General features: G+C 43.5%; 2 protein-coding genes across 2 annotated transcripts; one reads left to right on the forward strand and one right to left on the reverse strand.

The window, feature by feature from the left end:
- Positions 1-1,513: 1,513 nt before the first annotated feature.
- On the reverse strand, positions 1,514-4,111 carry LOC133421596 (protein PBMUCL2-like). Its single transcript, XM_061711247.1, has 3 exons — positions 4,003-4,111; positions 3,728-3,925; positions 1,514-2,373 (listed from the first exon to the last, which is right to left on the reverse strand). The coding sequence occupies exons 1-3, from the start codon at positions 4,109-4,111 to the stop codon at positions 1,514-1,516; spliced, it is 1,167 nt and encodes a 388-aa protein (XP_061567231.1).
- rras (RAS related) lies at positions 3,711-19,795 on the forward strand. The gene is made up of 6 exons (XM_061712914.1): positions 3,711-4,196; positions 7,073-7,160; positions 9,958-10,060; positions 15,305-15,413; positions 17,427-17,545; positions 19,243-19,795. The coding sequence occupies exons 1-6, from the start codon at positions 4,110-4,112 to the stop codon at positions 19,328-19,330; spliced, it is 594 nt and encodes a 197-aa protein (XP_061568898.1). The 5' UTR covers positions 3,711-4,109; the 3' UTR covers positions 19,331-19,795.
- Positions 19,796-20,006: the final 211 nt, after the last annotated feature.

Here is a 20,006-nt window from a genome sequence, read left to right on the forward strand (position 1 = left end):
ATGAACCCTTGAGCACCCTGCGGAGGGTGTAGAGCTGGTCCAGTGTTCCACGACCGGGACGAAAACCGCATTGTTCCTCCTGAATCCGAGGTTCCACTATCGGCCGTAATCTCCTCTCCAGTACCCTGGCGTAGACTTTCCCGGGGAGGCTGAGAAGTGTGATCCCCCTATAGTTGGAACACACTCTCCGGTCCCTCTTTTTAAACAGAGGGACCACCACCCCGGTTTGCCACTCCAGCGGTACTGTCCCCTTCCTCCATGCGATGTCGCAGAGGCGTGTCAACCAAGACAGCCCTACGACATCCAGAGACTTGAGGTACTCAGGGCGAATCTCATCCACCCCCGGTGCCCTGCCACTGAGGAGCTTACGAACTACCTCAGTGACCTCGGCTTGGGTGATGGATGAGCACGCCCCAGAGTCCTCACCCTCTGCTTCCTCAGTGGAAGGCATGTCAGTCGGGTTGAGGAGATCCTCGAAGTATTCCTTCCACCGTCCGATGATGTCCCCAGTCGAGGTCAACAGCTCCCCACCCACACCATAAACAGTGCCGGCAGAGTACTGCTTCCCCCTTCTGAGGCACCGAACGGTCCGCCAGAATTTCCTCGAGGCCGACCGAAAGTCTTCCTCCATGGCCTCCCCGAACTCCTCCCAGACCCGGGTTTTTGCCTCCAGGACCGCCCGAGCCGCGGCTCGCTTGGCCTGCCGGTACGACTGCTAACCAGTCCACATGGCACCAGCTTATCACGGTCCTTCCTGCGGGTGGTGGGCCTACGGGAAGGCGGGCCCACGTCGCCATTTCGGGCTGAGCCCGGCCGGGTCCCACGGGCAAAGACCCGGCCACCAGGCGCTCGCCTACGAGCCCCAACCCCAGGCCTGGCTCTGGAAGGGCCCCGGTGACGCCGATCCGGGCGACGTAACGGTCCTTGGTGTTTTGTTTACCATGATTAGCCTGTGAACCGCTCTTAGTCTGGCCCGTCACCTAGGACCTGGTTGCCATGGGAGACCCTACCAGGGGCGTAATGCCCCCGACAACATAGCTCCTAGGATCACTCGGGCAACACAAACCCCTCCACCACAGTAAGGTGGCGGTTCAAGGAGGGGTATATGTATTAAAAATGTAATGTTTGTTTTTTAAATAAATGTATGGAATTACTCTGACTCTATTTGTATTGATTATTCTATTACTTAATACTTTAATATAGTATTAACTAATAGAATAATCAATACAAATAGAGTCAGAGTAATTCCATACATTTATTTAAAAAACAAACATTACATTTTCCCCCAGAAGCTGAGGTGTGGCAGCTGCCGTCCCTGGGGTGGTGTCCTGGTGGTGTCGTGATGGTGTCCTGGTGGTGTCCTGTTGGTGTCCTGGTGGTGTCCTGGTGATGTCCTGACAGTGTCCTGGTGGTGTCCTGGCGGTGTCGTGATGGTGTCCTGGTGGTGTCCTGGTGGTGTCCTGACGGTGTCCTGGCGGTGTCCTGGCGGTGTCCTGGTGGTGTCCTGGTGGTGTCATGGTGGTGTCCTGGTGGTGTCCTGGTGGTGTCCTGGCGGTGTCCTGGCGGTGTCCTGGTGGTGTCCTGGTGGTGTCCTGGTGGTGTCCTGGTGGTGTCCTGATGGTGTCCTGGTGGTGTCCTGATGGTGTCCTGGTGGTGTCCTGGTGGTGTCCTGGTGGTGTCCTGGTGGTGTCCTGATGGTGTCCTGGTGGTGTCCTGGTGGTGTCCTGGTGGTGTCCTGGTGGTGTCGTGATGGTGTCGTGATGGTGTCATGATGGTGTCCTGACGGTGTCCTGACGGTGTCCTGGTGGTGTCGTGATGGTGTCCTGGTGGTGTCCTGGTGGTGTCCTGGTGGTGTCCTGACGGTGTCCTGGTGGTGTCCTGGTGGTGTCCTGGTGGTGTCCTGGTGGTGTCCTGGTGGTGTCCTGACAGTGTCCTGGTGGTGTCCTGGTGGTGTCCTGGTGGTGTCCTGATGGTGTCCTGGCGGTGTCGTGATGGTGTCCTGGTGGTGTCGTGATGGTGTCCTGGTGGTGTCCTGGTGGTGTCCTGATGGTGTCCTGGTGGTGTCCTGGTGGTATCCTGACAGTGTCCTGGTGGTGTCCTGGTGGTGTCCTGGCGGTGTCGTGATGGTGTCCTGGTGGTGTCCTGGTGGTGTCCTGGTGGTGTCCTGGTGGTGTCCTGGTGGTGTCGTGATGGTGTCCTGGTGGTGTCCTGGTGGTGTCCTGGTGGTGTCCTGGTGGTGTCCTGGTGGTGTCGTGATGGTGTCCTGGTGGTGTCGTGATGGTGTCCTGGTGGTGTCCTGACGGTGTCCTGGTGGTGTCCTGGTAGTGTCGTGATGGTGTCCTGGTGGTGTCCTGGTGGTGTCCTGGTAGTGTCCTGGTGGTGTTCGTGTGTCGTCATTAAAATGTAACCATGATTTCTACAATATTACACATTTCAAAGAAAACGTTGGAAATCAAAGGAACGGGGGCCAGCAGAAGATTGTGGGGCCGTCGGGGGAATGGATGGATGGGTGGATGGATGGATGGATGGAAGGATGGATGGATGGATGGATGGCTGGATGGATGGATGGATGGATGGATGGATGGATGGATGGATGGATGGATGGAGGGGTGGATGGAAGGATGGATGGATGGATGGATGGATGGAGGGATGGATGGATGGATGGATGGATGGATGGATGGATGGGTGGATGATGGATGGATGGGTGGATGGATGATGGATGGATGGATGGATGGATGGATGGATGGGTGGATGATGGATGGATGGATGGGTGGATGGATGATGGATGGATGGAGGGATGGATGGATGGATGGATGGCTGGATGGATGGATGGACGGATGGATGGATGGATGGAGGGGTGGATGGAAGGATGGATGGATGGATGGATGGATGGATGGATGGAGGGATGGATGGATGGATGGATGGATGGATGGATGGATGGATGGATGGATGGATGGATGGGTGGATGGATGGATGGAAGGATGGATGGATGGATGGCTGGATGGATGGAGGGGTGGATGGAAGGATGGATGGATGGATGGATGGGTGGATGATTGGATGGATGGATGGCTGGATGGGTGGATGGATGATGGATGGATGGAGGGATGGATGGATGGGTGGATGGATGATGGATGGATGGAGGGATGGATGGAAGGATGGATGGATGGCTGGATGGATGGATGGATGGATGGATGGAGGGGTGGATGGAAGGATGGATGGATGGATGGATAGTAGATGGGTGGATGATGGATGGATGCATGGATGGAAGGATGGAAGATAGGGAGGGAGGGAAGGGTGAGTGCTACACAACACTTTCTAAAAATAATTAAATATTCCTTAAAGTCCAACTGAAACTGTATTATCGCCCCAGAGCGGGACTCAGGGGACCCGGGTCCCCTGAGACCCGTTCTGGGGACCCGGGTCTCCGGGTCGCCGGGTCCGGATCCCCGGATCCCAGGCTGCTGCTGCTCTCCCCGCCAGCACAGATGACGTCACGCACGGCCCGATGACCAAATAAGGACCGAGGTGCGCGCCGGGGTGCGCGCCGTCGCTGCTCGGCGTTAGGCTGATTTATGGTTCCACGTCACACCAACGCAGAGGCTACGGCGTAGCCGCGTACCTCACACCGTAAGGTCTGCGTCGATTAAACGCAGAACCATAAATCAGGCTTTAATGAGCGGAAGGAGTTGAGTTGAGAGAAGTTGAGCAGCAGCAGTAGGACTCGAACCCGCGGCTTTGGACGTGCCAGGCTCATACCCGCTAACCAGGACTAGGACCAGGACCAGCACCAGGACCAGGTCCAGGAAGGAGCAGGTCCCGCCCTGAAGCCGGAGGCCCCGAGCAGCGGAACTCTCGGATACCTCGGATACCGCGGAGTTCTGCCACAAGGTGTGGTTTTCTGCTCCGAACCGAGCAGGACCAGGACCTCCAGGTGGGAAGAACAAGGGGAAAAGTTCAGGGAAAGTTCTGAACACCTTGAGCTATAACTTTGAGAACTCGGACCTGGACTTTCCTCGGTTTGGCTGCTTTGACTCCGGGCGGACTGAAGGGACCGGACCCCCGGATACAGATCCAGATCCAGATCCAGGACCTGCACCAGGACCAGGACCATGAGCGGGGAAGAGGACCGGCTGAAGCTGGTGGTGGTGGGCGGAGGGGGGGTGGGCAAGAGCGCGCTCACCATCCAGTTCATACAGGTAGGCCCGGTCCGGGGGAACAGCACTGTCTGGGGGGTTGGGGGAATAACTTACTACCGAACCAGAACCTCCACCATTCACCCGGGTCCAGTGTGTGGGGGCCTGTGACGTCACAGACCCAACATTCCAGGTTGAACCAACCGGGAATTAAAGACTGCAGTTCTTCTACTGGCCACTAGGGGGAGATCCCAGTACACCCCCTACTTTCTACCACTAGCTCTCACTCACTAGCACTAGGGCCTTGTAATGTTCTCTAGGGATTGGGACACCACTTGCTACGTCACTGCGTGGTTTACGTTGGGGTACGTAAGAGACTGCGTAGTTACGTTTGCACATACGTCACACCATATCAGGAAGCCCAGAGATAAAAGCTGTTTTAATTTCAGCTGTAGGGCTGTTAATATGCCACTTTATTAAGTTTTAATATTATTTCAAGCGTAAAAGTAACCTTTAAGATCCCCAACCTGGGCTCAGTTTATCCTAATAACGCCTGTTAAGAAATTTGCTCTGATGTTTTCGGGATGAGAAGAGCCGCCGGCTCGGGAGCGGATTTATGGTTCTGCGTTAAATCGATGCAGAGCCTACGGCGTAGGGTACGGTGTACGGTGCGCGTCGCCGCGTAACCTACGCCGTAGGCTTTGTGTTGGAGTAACGCAAAACCATAAATCAGTCTTTATTCTGGCGTGATCTTCGCAACAACGACCAAGTGAGTGATTATGTACATTCACTGAGTGAATATTATGAAAGTAAAATATATACTTCTCGCTAGAAATGTAATCAAAACGCATTTTTATGCAGAAACTAACTCAAAATATTGATTTTATTCACTAAAAATTTGAAATGTCCGCCATGTTTTTTTGTTTGATTCAGTCTGCAAATGATGACGTAAAGCATTCTGGGAAATTTTCTCAGCTAGTCAGCATCTGAAATCCCTCGCTCTGAAGAGCTAGATTCATACCCCCTAGCCCTCGTTATGTCCACTAGCCCTAAATGCAAAGAGGAATTGGGACACCACTACCCTCACGGGAACGTGTAAAATTTAGGGGTAGGGCTGAAAAGTAGGACTAGGGGGGGATTGGGACTGGTCCTTGGTCTGCCTCCCAAATCCCACACTTCCACCCTAATGAGTAGCAAAAACAGTATGTGAGATTTTTTTGTGCGTCCAAAACATTAGTAGGTACACAATAGTATGTTCTATCCATACTCATTCCGGTGAAATGTATTAGTGTGGATTGATGGACACTAGCTAAGCAGAAACTTCCCACAATGCAATGCAGTGGTGTTTGGTTGCTAAGTGCTGCGCAGATACAAATATTCCATAAGTATAATATTAAGTAGAATAATATTATTATATAATATTAATATTATAATATTCATATATAATATTATATAATGTCATCTTGTTTGGGCCAGGATAAATGGGAAAGAGCGGAGCGGTGCTGCTACTGCTGCTGTTACCATGGTAACAACTCCCCCTCCCAACGGCAGGAAGTGCCGTGTGTCTCTGAGTAGTACGTCCCAATTAATGCAGACTACTTATATTTACTCAAAGTGTGCCGAACTAAAGTATACTTTTTGAGTATATACTGTTTAGTACGGCATTTCGGACGCACCGTGGGTCATTCAACTTTACAGCAGAAATAAACATATTTACAGTCTGGTACGAAAAAAAAGAGCAGCTTTGTTCTCCATACTTTTACGTACCTGTTCAGGGTCGGAGGTCGGATGCAGCCAACGTCTAGCTGTCACTTAAACCCACAGGGACTGACGGTGGGACGGTGGTGGGCCGGTGGTGGGCCGGTCTGATGCCCACGCTTAGCAAGGAGCAGGCAGGTTGTGCTAGCCACGTGTCGGCTAAACACAGCTGTCATTTCTGATTTCAGCACCAAAACAACATCTGAAATGTTGCACGTGTTCGCTGGAAGTATTTTGACTTAGAAACCGGGGATCCAGCGGAAAGTGCAGCTCTGCAGCGTCTCTGAGGCTCAGCTAAAGACGCCGTGATCCCCAGTGGATCCACGGGGGTGTGAGCTCATTTCAGTAGTATTGAGATGAGGATGTTTGGATGTTTGGACAGAATAATATGAGCACGCCAGACCACAGAAAACAAAAGATTGAAACAGAAGATAGAAAAGCACTCTCCCAAAATGGGGAAATGAGCCCGCAGGCCACCTGGAACCACTTTTACCACCAGTTGCTGTTTTACCCGTGTTCAGAAACACTCTGGACTAAATACATGTATAAATGCTTATTTCTGCTGTAAAGTTGGTCAATTTAACCCAGAGGTCAACGAAGACTAACTTATCCAGACCCTAGTGGTCAGTAGAGGAACTGCAGGTCTGGATCTGAACCCTAGTGGTCAGTAGAGGAACTACAGGTCTGGATCTGAACCCTAGTGGTCAGTAGAGGAACTACAGGTCTGGATCTGGACCCTAGTGGTCAGTAGAGGAACTACAGGTCTGGATCTGGACCCTAGTGGTCAGTAGAGGAACTACAGGTCTGGATCCAGATCTTCGTGGTCTGTAGAGGACCTGCAGGTTTGGATCTGGACCCAGTAGAGGCCCGTTTCCTGGTTATTCGCAGCGATCAAACTGGTAATTGGGGTAAAGATGGGCTGAAGTAAGCGAGTGACTCACCTTAAACTAACTCTAGAATCAGATTTTGTGGTGAGCATTTTGTTTTAATAATTTTTTTCCACGTGTTCTTTATTTTTCTGTCCTTATTTCAACTTTCACTATAACATGAGACCCGTTCTGTCTAACTGGGGGGTACTGGGAGGTAGTGGGGGGTACTGGTCCTAGGATTTAACAGATTATTGCTTGTAGACACGCAGTCTGCTGTCTCTGTGCAGTTTGTGACTCTGAATGTTCCCCCAGTCCTACTTCGTGTCGGACTACGACCCCACCATCGAGGACTCCTACACCAAGATCTGCACCGTGGACGGGAAGGAGACGCGGCTGGACAGTAAGGCCATGCACACGTGAATCACTGTTACTCAGAAAGGCCGCAGGGCGTGTAAAAGGCGTTGTTTGAAAGCGAAGCGCTTACACAGGCGCTGTGTTTACCCGCCCCGAGGCTCATTGCCTTGTTGGGACTTGTACTGGCCCGTGTTGTCAGAGCGGAGCGGGTCACGCTGCTGTTTCTTCACACTTTCGTGAATCATGCACATCAGACAGTAAATATCCAGGCAGTTTTATCCGGTTTGATTTCAGTCCTTAAGAATAAAGTTATACAGTTGTGTAAAAGTTAGTACCGCCTCATTTAATCTTTTCTTAAAAAAAAACAAAACAAAACTGTTTAAATATGATAAAATCATTCGATCATAAAAGGTAGCTGTTGGTTTTTTCTGTTATATTTGTTGGGAGGATTAATCTATGTTTCAGTTTTGAGAACATTGAGGATAAATGGTTTCACAACTCTTTCCAGATCGGTGTGCAACACGCCCTTCTCTAAGCTCCTTCCTGATGTCGTCCCCTCTTGGCTTTGTGTTAAAACACACCGAAAACACTCCAGACCAGATTTCAAAGTGTCTGTGTTCTAGCTTTTGACCATATTAGTCTTACATTTGTCCTTTGAGACGGTCTAGACTAGAGAAATAGTTTCCTTTAAATCAGTTTTCTCTCTACGTCAGAAATGCCTTCCGTCTTTGTACATGTTCAAGCTTTATCTCAGTTCCCTTCAGATCTGGAAATAGCACGACTGTGAAGTGGACAAACATTGTTCACGCTGTTAAAACATCTTTCAGAGGAGCAGGTGTCCCCCTCTGACACGTTCATCTGAAGATAAAGGTTTATCAGGGAACACCAGGTGCTTGGAGCTCTCAGGTCAAAACACTGGCAGTTCCTTCAACAAAAACCTCAAATTACTTCACAATACATCATTTATTTTTAAATGCATTTAAAACTTCCAGCCATTGACTTAACTCTAAACATGACCTCTGAGCTCGTATGCAGACATAAACTAATCAGTATTGGTTTGTTACACCAGGTATCTTTATACAGGACTGTCTCAGAAAATTAGAATATTGTGATAAAGTTCTTTATTTTCTGTAATGCAATTTAAAAAAAAACAAAAATGTCATACATTCTGGATTCATTACAAATCAACTGAAATATTGCAAGCCTTTTATTATTTTAATATTGCTGATTATGGCTTACAGTTTAAGATTAAGATTCCCAGAATATTCTAATTTTTTGAGATAGGATATTTGAGTTTTCTTAAGCTGTAAGCCATGATCAGCAATATTAAAATAATAAAAGGCTTGCGATATTTCAGTTGATTTGTAATGAATCCAGAATGGATGACATTTTTGCATTACAGAAAATAAAGGACTTTATCACAATATTCTAATTTTCTGAGACAGTCCTGTATACATCACATGTATTTATGGGTCAATGACGTGACGCTTATATTTTCTGAAAAACAGATTTTTTTTCAATTCAAAAAAGGTTTAAATGGATAAAGAAAATAACAGATATATGAACTACCTGTCCCACATATGGACTCACTTGAATTTTACAAAAAATACTAGTTATTTGGGATTTTTGACCATGACTCTTGTTTTGAAAACATTTTTTGAAATCATTCTAAATGTATTTAAATCAATCTTCTGCCCTATCTGGCATGATTTCCCAAATGTCTTGTAGTCCTCTGTAAGATTGCAACACATTTGTATTTATATTTCCATCATAATATACAAACAAAGTTTGACTGATGATGTACATTTTATGAAATATCATGTGGGGCGACCATTAAAAAAAACAACAATTTTTGTATAATACTGAAAACTTGTAAAAAAAAAAGATGTTAAGGAAATTAATTTATTTTAATATGAATCATGGTTGCACCACATGACCTTTTTTAAGGCTAGTGCCAATTCATCTTGACAAAAAACTCTGAAATCATTTAATTTAAAATTTTAATATGAATTTATGTTTACACTACATTCTTAATGTTCGAACTACTGCAATTATAGATATTCTTTTTTTTATTATTTTAAAATTGACCTGTTGAAAATCCTTATTCGTCATTGACCCTTATTTTTTTTTTGTCAAATTTTTAATTTTTTCTGTCAAAAAGCACAGTTTTTGATGTATAACTCACTCATAGTTCCATACATGACTTATTGTGTGGCGGTATGGGGTAACACCTATAAAACAAATACAAACCCTGTTTTCCTGTTACAGAAAAGAGAGTTAAGGATAATTAATAGATCTGACTATTATAAACCAACAAATAATCTCCACCTGTTCAAAATAAAAGAAACCTGCTATAACCTGAGGGGAAACTCATGTTTGAGATGACGACAGCAAGAACTAATATTAAAAAGAGATGGACATCAATTAAGGCTAGAGAAATATGGAATAGTTGTGACAACGACCTAAAAATGTGTCGTTCTATCTTCAAGTTTAAGGAAATGTTTAAAGAAAATACTGTAAATAAATATAAAACACTATAATTATAAAGTATACTATCAAAAACATTCTAGAATGTGAAACGTCAATTTTGTGTTTTGTCTTACTTATTTTTGTCTTCTTTATGTATTGTTTGTTTCCACGGAGTAATGATTAATGTCTCATATTTAAACTGATCATAAGAAAAAAAGGGTCGGCACTATAAGCTACGGCTTCAGCTACACCTTTTCGGCTAAAGAAATGTTTATTTTACCATTTCATCTTGTTTTGTAAAAAAGTGTGTACAAGCCGAAATAAAGATTCCTAATAATAATAATAATAATATATATATTGTGTGTGTGTGTCAGTCTTGGATACCGCAGGTCAGGAGGAGTTCGGTGCCATGAGGGAGCAGTACATGCGATCAGGAGAAGGCTTCCTACTGGTGTTTGCACTGAATGACCGGGGCAGGTAAGTGTGTGTGTGTGTGTGTGTTTGTGTGTGTGTTGCCGTTGGTTACGTGAGCGATCGCCGTCCAGCTGGTTGAACTCCGTCAGGTTCTGTTTGCTTAGTTCACACATCTGACGGCTGTTTACAGAGCAAAGTGACGAGTTAAGCCCTATTTAAGGTTCTGCGTTAAACCAAATCAGAGGCTACGTCATTGCTGTGACGCCGTCGTGACGCCGTTGTGACGCCGTCGTGAACCCTTCAGACTTCTCCGTCACCCCATTTCACCATGGTGCAGTACCCCCCCAGAGCACTAGGGGGTTACGTTCTTTTCCTGAATGGTTTATCGTCCTCTCTAGTTGATTCTTTGTTTAGCTGTTGTTGTTTTCAATGAGTCGCTCCACGACTTGGTCCATGTTGATAATGTTCTGTCCGTGTTCAACAACAAGATGTTTAAAAATGGCGGGGATGGTGCAGTCTGGAACTGGAAATGTGTTGCTAACAAGCAAACCAATCACAGCCCTCTCGGTCTTCGTTGGGTCGTAGTTCCATTTTTTGGGAGGTGCAGGTCAGGCTACGGCGTAGCTACGGAGAGACTCCCGCGTAGCCGCGTACCCTACGGCGTAGGTTTAACGCAGAACCAGAATTCAGGCTTTAGCAGCCATCCCATGATCCCAAACACTGGTCCTGCTGGGCATATACGACTGATCCCAACCATTGTGTTACTGGGATTAATGGAACCGTAGGAACCAGGTTTAGATCAGATGTATGTAATTGCTGGGTTTAGAGGAGTTACATGACAGTATGTGACTCTTGTGAAGACAGACGGCTGGACTCCCAGACGGTTATAACTCCGGTGAAGTGATGAAGGTGGGAGGAGGCGGTCCAAGGAAGTGAATTTAAGGGTAAATCCCAGTCAAAAATAACTCTGTGGTTCCTCCACGTTGTACAAGATGACAAAGTTATGCCATCCACTTATGTCATCCACTTGATGCATTCTGAGACATGATGATGACAGGGCGGCAGCGTCATGTGGATGTAACAGCACGGATGGCTGCAGCTGAGGAATAGCCGGCATTTAAATCAGCGTTGGGATAAAGAGTTAAAGATCAAGACTTTTTCTTGGAAACCAAACCGGAAAACGGCAGTCAAACCATACCTTTACAACGTAGATGTGTTTGCTGTTGCTGCTGACTGTTCAGTTTACCGGTTAGTAGGAATGGGTGATATATTACCGTTCACGATATACCGTCAAAAAAATTCCCCACGGTAAGAATTTGTATCTCACGGTAAAAAGGATAAATTCCCGTTGATGAGGTTTTTGTGTAACAAACATGGCGAAGGTGGCTCTGAGAGCGAGGAGCTCGTTGTTAAACGAGGCTCCAGCTCCGTTATCTGGAACTGGTTTGGATTTAAAAAGAGTGACGAGGAGCAAACATCATCTATTATGTGCAAAGTCTGCAAAAAACAGTGAGTGCAAAGGATGGCAATACTGTTTCTTTATTTATCAGGTTGTATTTTTTTCTACTTTGTGATTTTATAAGCTAGGAATACTTGAAGGACAATGATACTTTTGCTGTTTGTACTGTTATCCCACTGTCTAAGCCATGCAGTTTGAATAAATGTTGAATCTGTTCTTACATTTCAAACTTGTTTAATTTGAGTCATTCCAGTTTTGCAGTACAGGTGTAACTAATTTAATAGGTTTTTATTAATTAAATTTAATTGGTGTAGTTTAGTAGCATTTACTATTCTTTTAGAGCAGTGATTTGGGGGCTCCAAAGACTGAATGTGGTGATAGATTTATAGTTACAAAGGTGGAGTTGAATTGGTATTTTTTTATCGTCATTTTTATCGTTATCGGGATAAATACCAGAAGTTATCGTGATACATTTTTTAGTCCATACCGCCCATCCCTACCGGTTAGCTCCAGTGAGAGCTAAATGGGTCTTATTGAAACCCCACTGGTGGTTGTTGTCTCTCTGATCACTCTGATGGAGGACCAGGGGAAAGCAGGGATTGATTTTGAACTTTCAGTCCTGGAATCTGACGTCCACAACCAGAGACAGATTCAAAGAGCCCTGTTCCATTTTTATGAAATTGCTGTCTCTCTCACGCTATCAGACTCTTGTACACAACTCTCCTCTCTCATTGTCTTGCTTCAGTTGCTCCACATACATCACCTGGTTAGATGCTTTGATTGGTCGTAGCGTGCCGCGAACCAACTGCGTGTAACGGGCAGTGTGATGAGCGACCGTTGGTGCCACCTCTTGGATGGGGAGGCCCTATGGGTGGTTTTCAGACTGTACCTTCTTAGATCTGGGATCTGGACTCCTTCTGGGGTCTTTTGTTGATACCATTCTGCTGTGGTCTCTGACTATGAGGACGACAATTAGGACGGCTGACCGGGCTGATGTTGTTCCTTTCAATTCCTACAACACGTCCAAGTCTGTGTAGCAGTGGGGGGATCGCTCCTTTAAATGCAGCACTGAGGTCTAACAGGACCAGTGTGGACACCAGTCTGATTACCGTATTTACACCGTGTCCTGACTGCATGCGATGCGAGCGAGCGTCAGCGACTAAATCAATTCCTTTGCTTTATTTTCTATTGGACTGTCCTAACTGGCCGCTGTTTTGAGTTGAACATTTGTCGGACGCCCTGTTTCTATTTTCTTCCTGTCGCTCGCGTTGAAAGCCGGTTGAAAGCGCTGTAGGAAACAGTCATTTCAATACAAGAACCTCAATAAAGTGTCAGCTGCTGGAGGGAGATCACCAGGGAGCTGGAAGGTTCTGATAAGATAATGAGATATAATAATAAGATCATATATCCTTATAATAATAATATGATAATATTTCTTTCTGCCACTTTATTGAGGTTTTTGTAGTGAAATGAGGAGGAATCATAGAGATAACTTCTCATTTCAACTAACTGGATCAGCCGTTCCTCATCATGACTGTTTCCTACAGCGCTTTCAACCGGCTTTCAACGCGAGCGACAGGAAGAAAATAGAAGAACATTTAAATATCACGATATCAAGCTTGTTTTCTGTTTAGAAACTACAAACGTATGAAGATTACAAGTAATCACCCATCTTTTACTTCTCTCTTTACTCTTTTAGGAGTAGCGTAGGGTCTGCGTTGGTGTAACGCGGAACCATAAATCAGGCTTAAAAAGCGAGTTTCAGCTGTCAATCAAAATAATGCCACGCAGTGCGACGCGATAGTCAGACGCTCGCATGCAGTTAGGACAGGCTGTTAGTCTGGTCAGTTGGTTAATTTCCAGCATCATTTACTTGAATTTACTGTTTTTTTTTTGTTTTTTAAGATTGAATGTAGGTGGTTTGCTGCTGATCACTCCTGGAATAATACTAGTAAATGTTAAATAATGGCTAATACAGAAACTAGAGGCACATCGCCTATTGAAAACAGATTGATAACATTTATGATGTAAATGTTATTTTAGGGAACCCCTCCTGGAGCAGTCTGCTTGGATGGGTCTAAAAGACTAGTTGATGGTTTAGATGAAGCTGTTGTAGTAGTGGTGAAGTTGAGGTTTGTAGGATTTTTTTTATTGTTCATTTTTTAGGTCACAGAAAACAGGACGGAAACAATGCAAGTACAAATCCAGTCTCTGCAGTGGTTTCCAGATGTTCTCCATTCAGTAACTCATGGGAGGAAACAGTGAGGCGCAGGCCCCGGAGTTTCTGTGTTCTGGAAACAGTTTTAGCTGTAAAGACGTTCATGAAGTCATTTCTTGAAGGAATACGTGACTCAACGGAGCGGTGGCTGTGAGTCAGGCTGGCTACAGCGCTGAAATCAAACCTGGGACGTTGTCAATCCTCAACTTCCAGCTATGTTTCCAAACTACTGGAATTCCCTCTAAATGAGCAGAACACTTCCTCTCCAGCCGTTCTGAGATCTCTTCTTGTCAGTATCATAAGTGGGGAAGACATTTCCCCAGAGACATTCTTCTTTAGACGGTTCATCTTTTTTGAAAGCACAACTCGGTGCATTACTGCCCCCTTGTGCCGACATTGCATTACTACCAAATGTGCCTTGGGAAACAGTTACAGGACAAATGTATTTTAACCAGAGGTGGGTAGAGGAGCCAAAAATTGTACTCAAGTAAAAGTACTGTTACTTCAGAATAATATGACTCAAGTAGAAGTAAAAAGTATTCATCCAAATAATTACTTGAGTAAAAGTAAAAAAGTACTTGGTGGAAAAACTACTCAAGTACTGAATAACTGTTGAGTAACGTCTGATTTATTTTTTTAACACAACCATTCAAACAGACAAAAGTACAAAATAATCATCTTCAGGAAAATTAAATCAATAAAATAATAAAATTAATTAAAATGAATAAAAAATTAAAAATAGCTTAAATTAGAATAATCTCAAAGTAAATTCAAGTACTTTAATACATAATAAAATAAATAAAATAATAACAGAATAAAAAAATAAATTAAGCACAAGTAGCACAAAATTTCCAGCCTTTGTACTTTTCTTTTTTAACCAGGCAGAACTAGAACAAACATGAACTCATAGAAACTCTGTGTGTGTTTGAGTCTGTGTAAATGTGACAAAACATGCAAAAACAAACATTTTTCCCAAAGAATCACCCAGTGATGTCATGAGATTGACGCGTACGTGGATAAAAGGGATAAAAGAAAAGTAACAGCTCAACGTAGCCTAATGTAGCGGAGTAAGAGGAACAGTTTCTTCTTCACAAATCTACTCAAGTGAAAGTAAAAAGTATAGTGATTCAAAACTACTCCTAAAAGTACAACATTTCCCAAAACGTACTCAAGTAAATGTAACGGAGTAAATGTAACTCGTTACTACCCACCTCTGATTTTACAAAAAAAAAGATTTTGAAACGGTAGTCTTAAAAAATCCAGAAGTTGTTTTTAAACATTTTGCTTTGACTTCCTTCCACTTATAAACTCAGGGACGTGTATGTGTTTAATTGTGTGTGAAAACATCTGTGTATTGTATTTGGCCGTCATCAAAGAGGGGACATGCCGGCTCTGATCACAGAACGTGTCCTGTACATCTTTCCAGTTTGTTTCACCAAGTTTTCAGACATCTTTTCAAATGTTCATGTTTATGGTTTTGACTTGTGTGGACGGATATACACATATAACACACAACTTTATCTGCAGCTTGGCCAGAGTTCATGAGCACCAAACTGTTTCTGCGACCTTCAAAAGGGACGAGGAATCGCCTGGATTTGTTTTTATTTTGTCTGTCTGTGTCTTCCAACAGTTTCCATGAGGTCCAGAAGTTTCACACCCAGATCCTGAGAGTGAAGGACAGGGACGACTTCCCCATGGTGCTGGTGGGAAACAAGGCGGACCTGGAGCAGCAGCGGGTGGTGCGTCACTTCCTCACTTCCTCACTTCCTCTCTTCCTCACTTCCGCTTCTGTCGGCCCTCAGCTGTTCCAGACGAGCAGTGGCAAGAAAAAGGATGCAATCTGGGGCCAGATTCAACAATATGTTCTAAAGAACGATCTTAAGAAATGTCTTAAGATCTAAAATTAAGAAGTTCATAAGAAAGTTCTTAAGTGCAATTACTCAATATTTTCTTAAGAACCGTCTTAAGAACTGTCATTTCTTACGAATTTGTTATTTTTCCTCCTTAAGAACTTCTTAAAATATATCATTGCATTGCACGCGCCAACAAACAACATTTATACAGGTAGTTTGGTCTTAACCGTCAGTCACTCACTAAACATGGAGAAGGAGAAAAAGAGATGCAGGAACTTTTCAAGGTTATGGTGGATGAGATTAATGTGCGAAAAAAAATACTATTGGAGAAAATTAATAATAATTAACTACCACGCTAACTAACATGCTAACTAACAGTTAACAGGCTCTTTGTGTAATTAATTACAAAGTATATCCTCAAACTATTCATAGAAGCATGCCTCTCTAAAAGGAGCTGTGTGTTGTACGTCTGTTATCTTGATAGAGAATTAATGCAAAAAAGCAGTTAAATATAGCAGGTCTTCTTCCTGGCCTGTGATTCTACAGACTGAGCAGGTCCCAGGCAGCAGGGAGTGGTTGGAGAACCGCTCCACCGCCAGAACCCTCCGGGTGTTGGTTATTAGGGCTGGGGATTGATTCAAATGTCAAGAATCGATTTGATTCCCATTCTTAAGATTCAGAATCCATTATCACCATTTGATTCGATTCCGATATTGATTTAGGTTTGTGTTATTAAAACTGTTTTTTGAGCTGTTGCATGAATTATATGACTGTAGTTCTGCAACATATGAATACTAGTATTATACTGAGATTCAACAGCAAGTATTGCAGCTAATGATGCTGTAAGGACCAATCAGCTCCCAGAATGCTGATAGAACTGCTTTCAGAAACATCGTGGGTCAGAATTACCAAACAGATCCAGGGAGGAAACAGAGACGGATGAAATCAGTTTTATTTTTTCCCACATTCCGTTTTAATTTTTTCCATTTTTGTCTATTTCGGTTTTAAATTTCTGAGAATTTGGTTTTTAGCATTTTATGCAAATGTAACCTCAAGACAGTATATAAAGTAATGAAATATAGACAATTTATGCAATTATAACTGAAAACTTGAATGTTTTCATACCTTTAAACATATTTAAAGGCAAAAACATGGCACCAGTTATTCGTGTGTCCAACAAAACATTCCTTTATTGGGCATAAACAAAAAAAAGTTGTAATGATGAAAAAAATCGATCTTTAGACATACAAATGGATTTTTAGCAATTAATATGAGAATCAATTTAGAATCGTGTTTTTCAACACAGGCCTATTACTGTATTTTCTGGACTATAAGCCGCACCTGCATACAAGCCGCATCCGCTCTATTAAAAAAAAAAAAAGATCTTTAGCCGCAGATATTTATGTTGTTAGATTAGATATTTACTACATGTACAGAAGGATTTTGAACTGTAAATGATGTACATGAAATGTAAATGTAAGGGCCAGATCAAGGCAAATGTAAATAGATCCTTTCCTAACAGTGTCTTTAACACGGCAGCAACTTTGCTGATTAAAACGGGACAGAACCAAGAGAAAATAACCAGTATTTATTTATTTATTTATCTATTTATGTGTTTGAAATCTGCTTCTACCTACTTCTATCTGCTAAAGAAGAAGTAGTGTATTCTTCTTTGCATTTATTTTGTCTTAGTTTTGATTCTACTTCCGGTTAGAGCGCCCCGAGCGGTGGAAAAAAAATCCACAGAATAGCTGCACCTTTTGTATAAGCTGCATGGTTGAAAACCTATGAAAAAAGTAGCGGCTTATAGTCCAGAAAATACGGTAGTTATTGTGTATTATCCTGGAGGAGGGGATTGTTCCTGAGTGTCAGCTGAAGCTGGACGTTCCCTGTGTGCAGATCTCCCGGGAGGACGCCCAGGCCTTCACCAGAGAGAACCGGATCCACTACATGGAAGCCTCGGCCAAGAACCGCTACAACGTGGACGAGTCCTTCTTGGAGCTGGTCCACATCATCAGGTGCTGCTTCAGCCGTCTTCACTTCCCCTACGCGTGTCTGGTCTGTGTGCAAATGTACGGAAGAGTGTTAGGGCCGGGCAGGAGAAAAATAAAAAAAATATTTTAGAGGAGGAAGATTTTTTTTTTCATTATGCACTTCGAGAAGAAAGTCGAAAATGTCGAGGAAAAAAGTCAAAATTTCGAGAAAAAAGTCAAAATGTCGAGATTAATGTTGAAATATAATTTCAAGAATAAAGTCGAAATTTCATGAATAAAGTCAGAATTTCGAGAATAAAGTTGAAATACATTTCGACTTTTTTCTCGAAATTGTACTTCAACATTAATCTCAACATTTCGACTTTTTTCTCGACATTTCTTTTTTTTTTTTTTTACTTTATTTTTCTATGTGCCACACCATAGTGACGTTCAGTATAACAACAAAAAAAAAACAACTAATATACATATATAGACATAAGACAGACACCAACCTCAACATATACACGAAGAAAAAAAATAAATAAATAAATACATAAATAAATAAAAGGACATATCTAAACAACAAACACAAACAAAGCAAAGAGAGGCCTAACATGCCTTTAAATACCTCCCAGCCCCCCTGTTACCTCCCTCCCCTATACATCCCTTACACTTCACTCTTTTATGTATTAGCCAAAATTCCTATTTTCACAAATCCTTATTTCCATTCTTATTTCATAAACACAATAGAGGGAGAGAGACACACCATGAGAGCAAGTAAACAAACAAGTACATGACAGTACCTCCAAAGATAAAAAGATAATAAAATAAAATAAAAATAAAAATAATAATAATAATAAAAAAAAATAAATAAAATTAAATACATTAAAAAAAAAAAAAAAACATTAAGTGCTCCCCGTTCAGTTGTTGACTCCTCCATATTATTAATTATTATTATTATTATTATTATTATTATTATTATTATTATTATTATTATTATTATTATTATTATTATACTCCTCCATATCCGACAAATAATCCATTGACCGCCTCAGTATTAAGAGTAGTAAGCTTTTAGGTGCATTTAGATCTCTTCATGTCTTATGCTATCTTAGCATTTCACCCCCATTTTTTATATAGCTCTCCCATTTAGCCCACAGCATGTGTCTCATCCCAAGATTTCCTCTGATTTTACATGTTAACTGCTCCATTTCTTTTACTTGTTCCATTAAGTCTCGCCACTTCTCTAAAACTGGACTTGATTTCTGAAGCCAGTTTTTTGTTATGAGTTTAAGAGCTGTTATTCTTAAAATTCTTATAAGGTACTTATCCTCAGTTTTAACTATCTCTTTTGGCATTTTTCCTAACAAAGCAAACTCATAATCGATATTTAAGTCCAATTTCAAAATACAACAGATTTCTTTACCAATACTTGACCAATACATTTTCAGAATAGGACAGGACCAGAAGATGTGACTATAATCAGCATGGTTTTCACCACAATCCCGCCAACATTTTTCTCGACATTTCGACTTTTTTCTCGAAGTGCACAATAAAAAAAATCCCTCCCTCTCAAATATTTGTTCTCCTGCCTGGCCCTAACACTCTTCTGTAGGAAATGCCTGAAGGTCACAACCAGAAGTTGTTTTATTCCTCTCTTAAAAGCTCATTGTTGTTGCATGTGTGTTGGAGCGCTGCTGCAGCAGAGGCCCAGACTGATTCTCTCTCTCCCGGATCCACAGACGTTTCCAGGAGATGGAGTGTCCTCCTCCTCCAGCTCACAGCACGAGGAAGCAGAAAAGTGCTGGCTGTCCCTGTGTCATCCTCTGAGCGCCGTTGCCATGGACACCAGAGCCTCCTGCTTCCACAGCCTGTACAAAAAGATGTGTGTGTCTGTGTGTGTGAGTGAGTGAGAGAGAGATGGATATGGTGCACCATCAGTCTTCCAGATGGTTTCCTTTGCAATTTGTCAAAAGGAACTTTTAAGTCAGATATTGTAATCGGGGTGTAAAGGGAGGGTGATTCAGCTGCTTGGGTGTGGCGTCGCTGAGCGAGTGACCGATGAATGATGATTGTTGCACTTCATGGTGTGTGTGTGTCCACAAAGTTAAACATTACCACACTCTGATCTGTTAGTGCCTTAAAGATTTGATGACATCTGTTTTTGCAGGAGCAAATGTCAGCTGTGATGTCATCACATCAGTGTGTTTGGGGAGGGAACAAAACAAAACAAAGCCCCAATGTATTTCCATGTCTGTGTGCAGCTATGAGCACATCAGGAATGTGCACGAAACATTTCACATGAGAGGGGGCACGCCCAGAACTCCAGGCTGGAGGAGCTGCTGTGTGCGTGGACGCCCTGCAGGGGGCGGCAGAGCCCCAGGAGCCGGGAGAGGAGGAAACGGCCTGTTCCTGCTCCATTTCCTCGCTTTCCAGCTGCTGCTCCTGGCGCCTGCTGCCCGGCCCCGATCTGGCCCTGATCTGGCCCCGATCTGGTCCTGATCTG

This window comes from Cololabis saira, chromosome 21 (assembly GCF_033807715.1).
Source record: "Cololabis saira isolate AMF1-May2022 chromosome 21, fColSai1.1, whole genome shotgun sequence".
In the NCBI taxonomy this organism is placed as follows: Eukaryota; Metazoa; Chordata; class Actinopteri; order Beloniformes; family Belonidae; genus Cololabis; species Cololabis saira.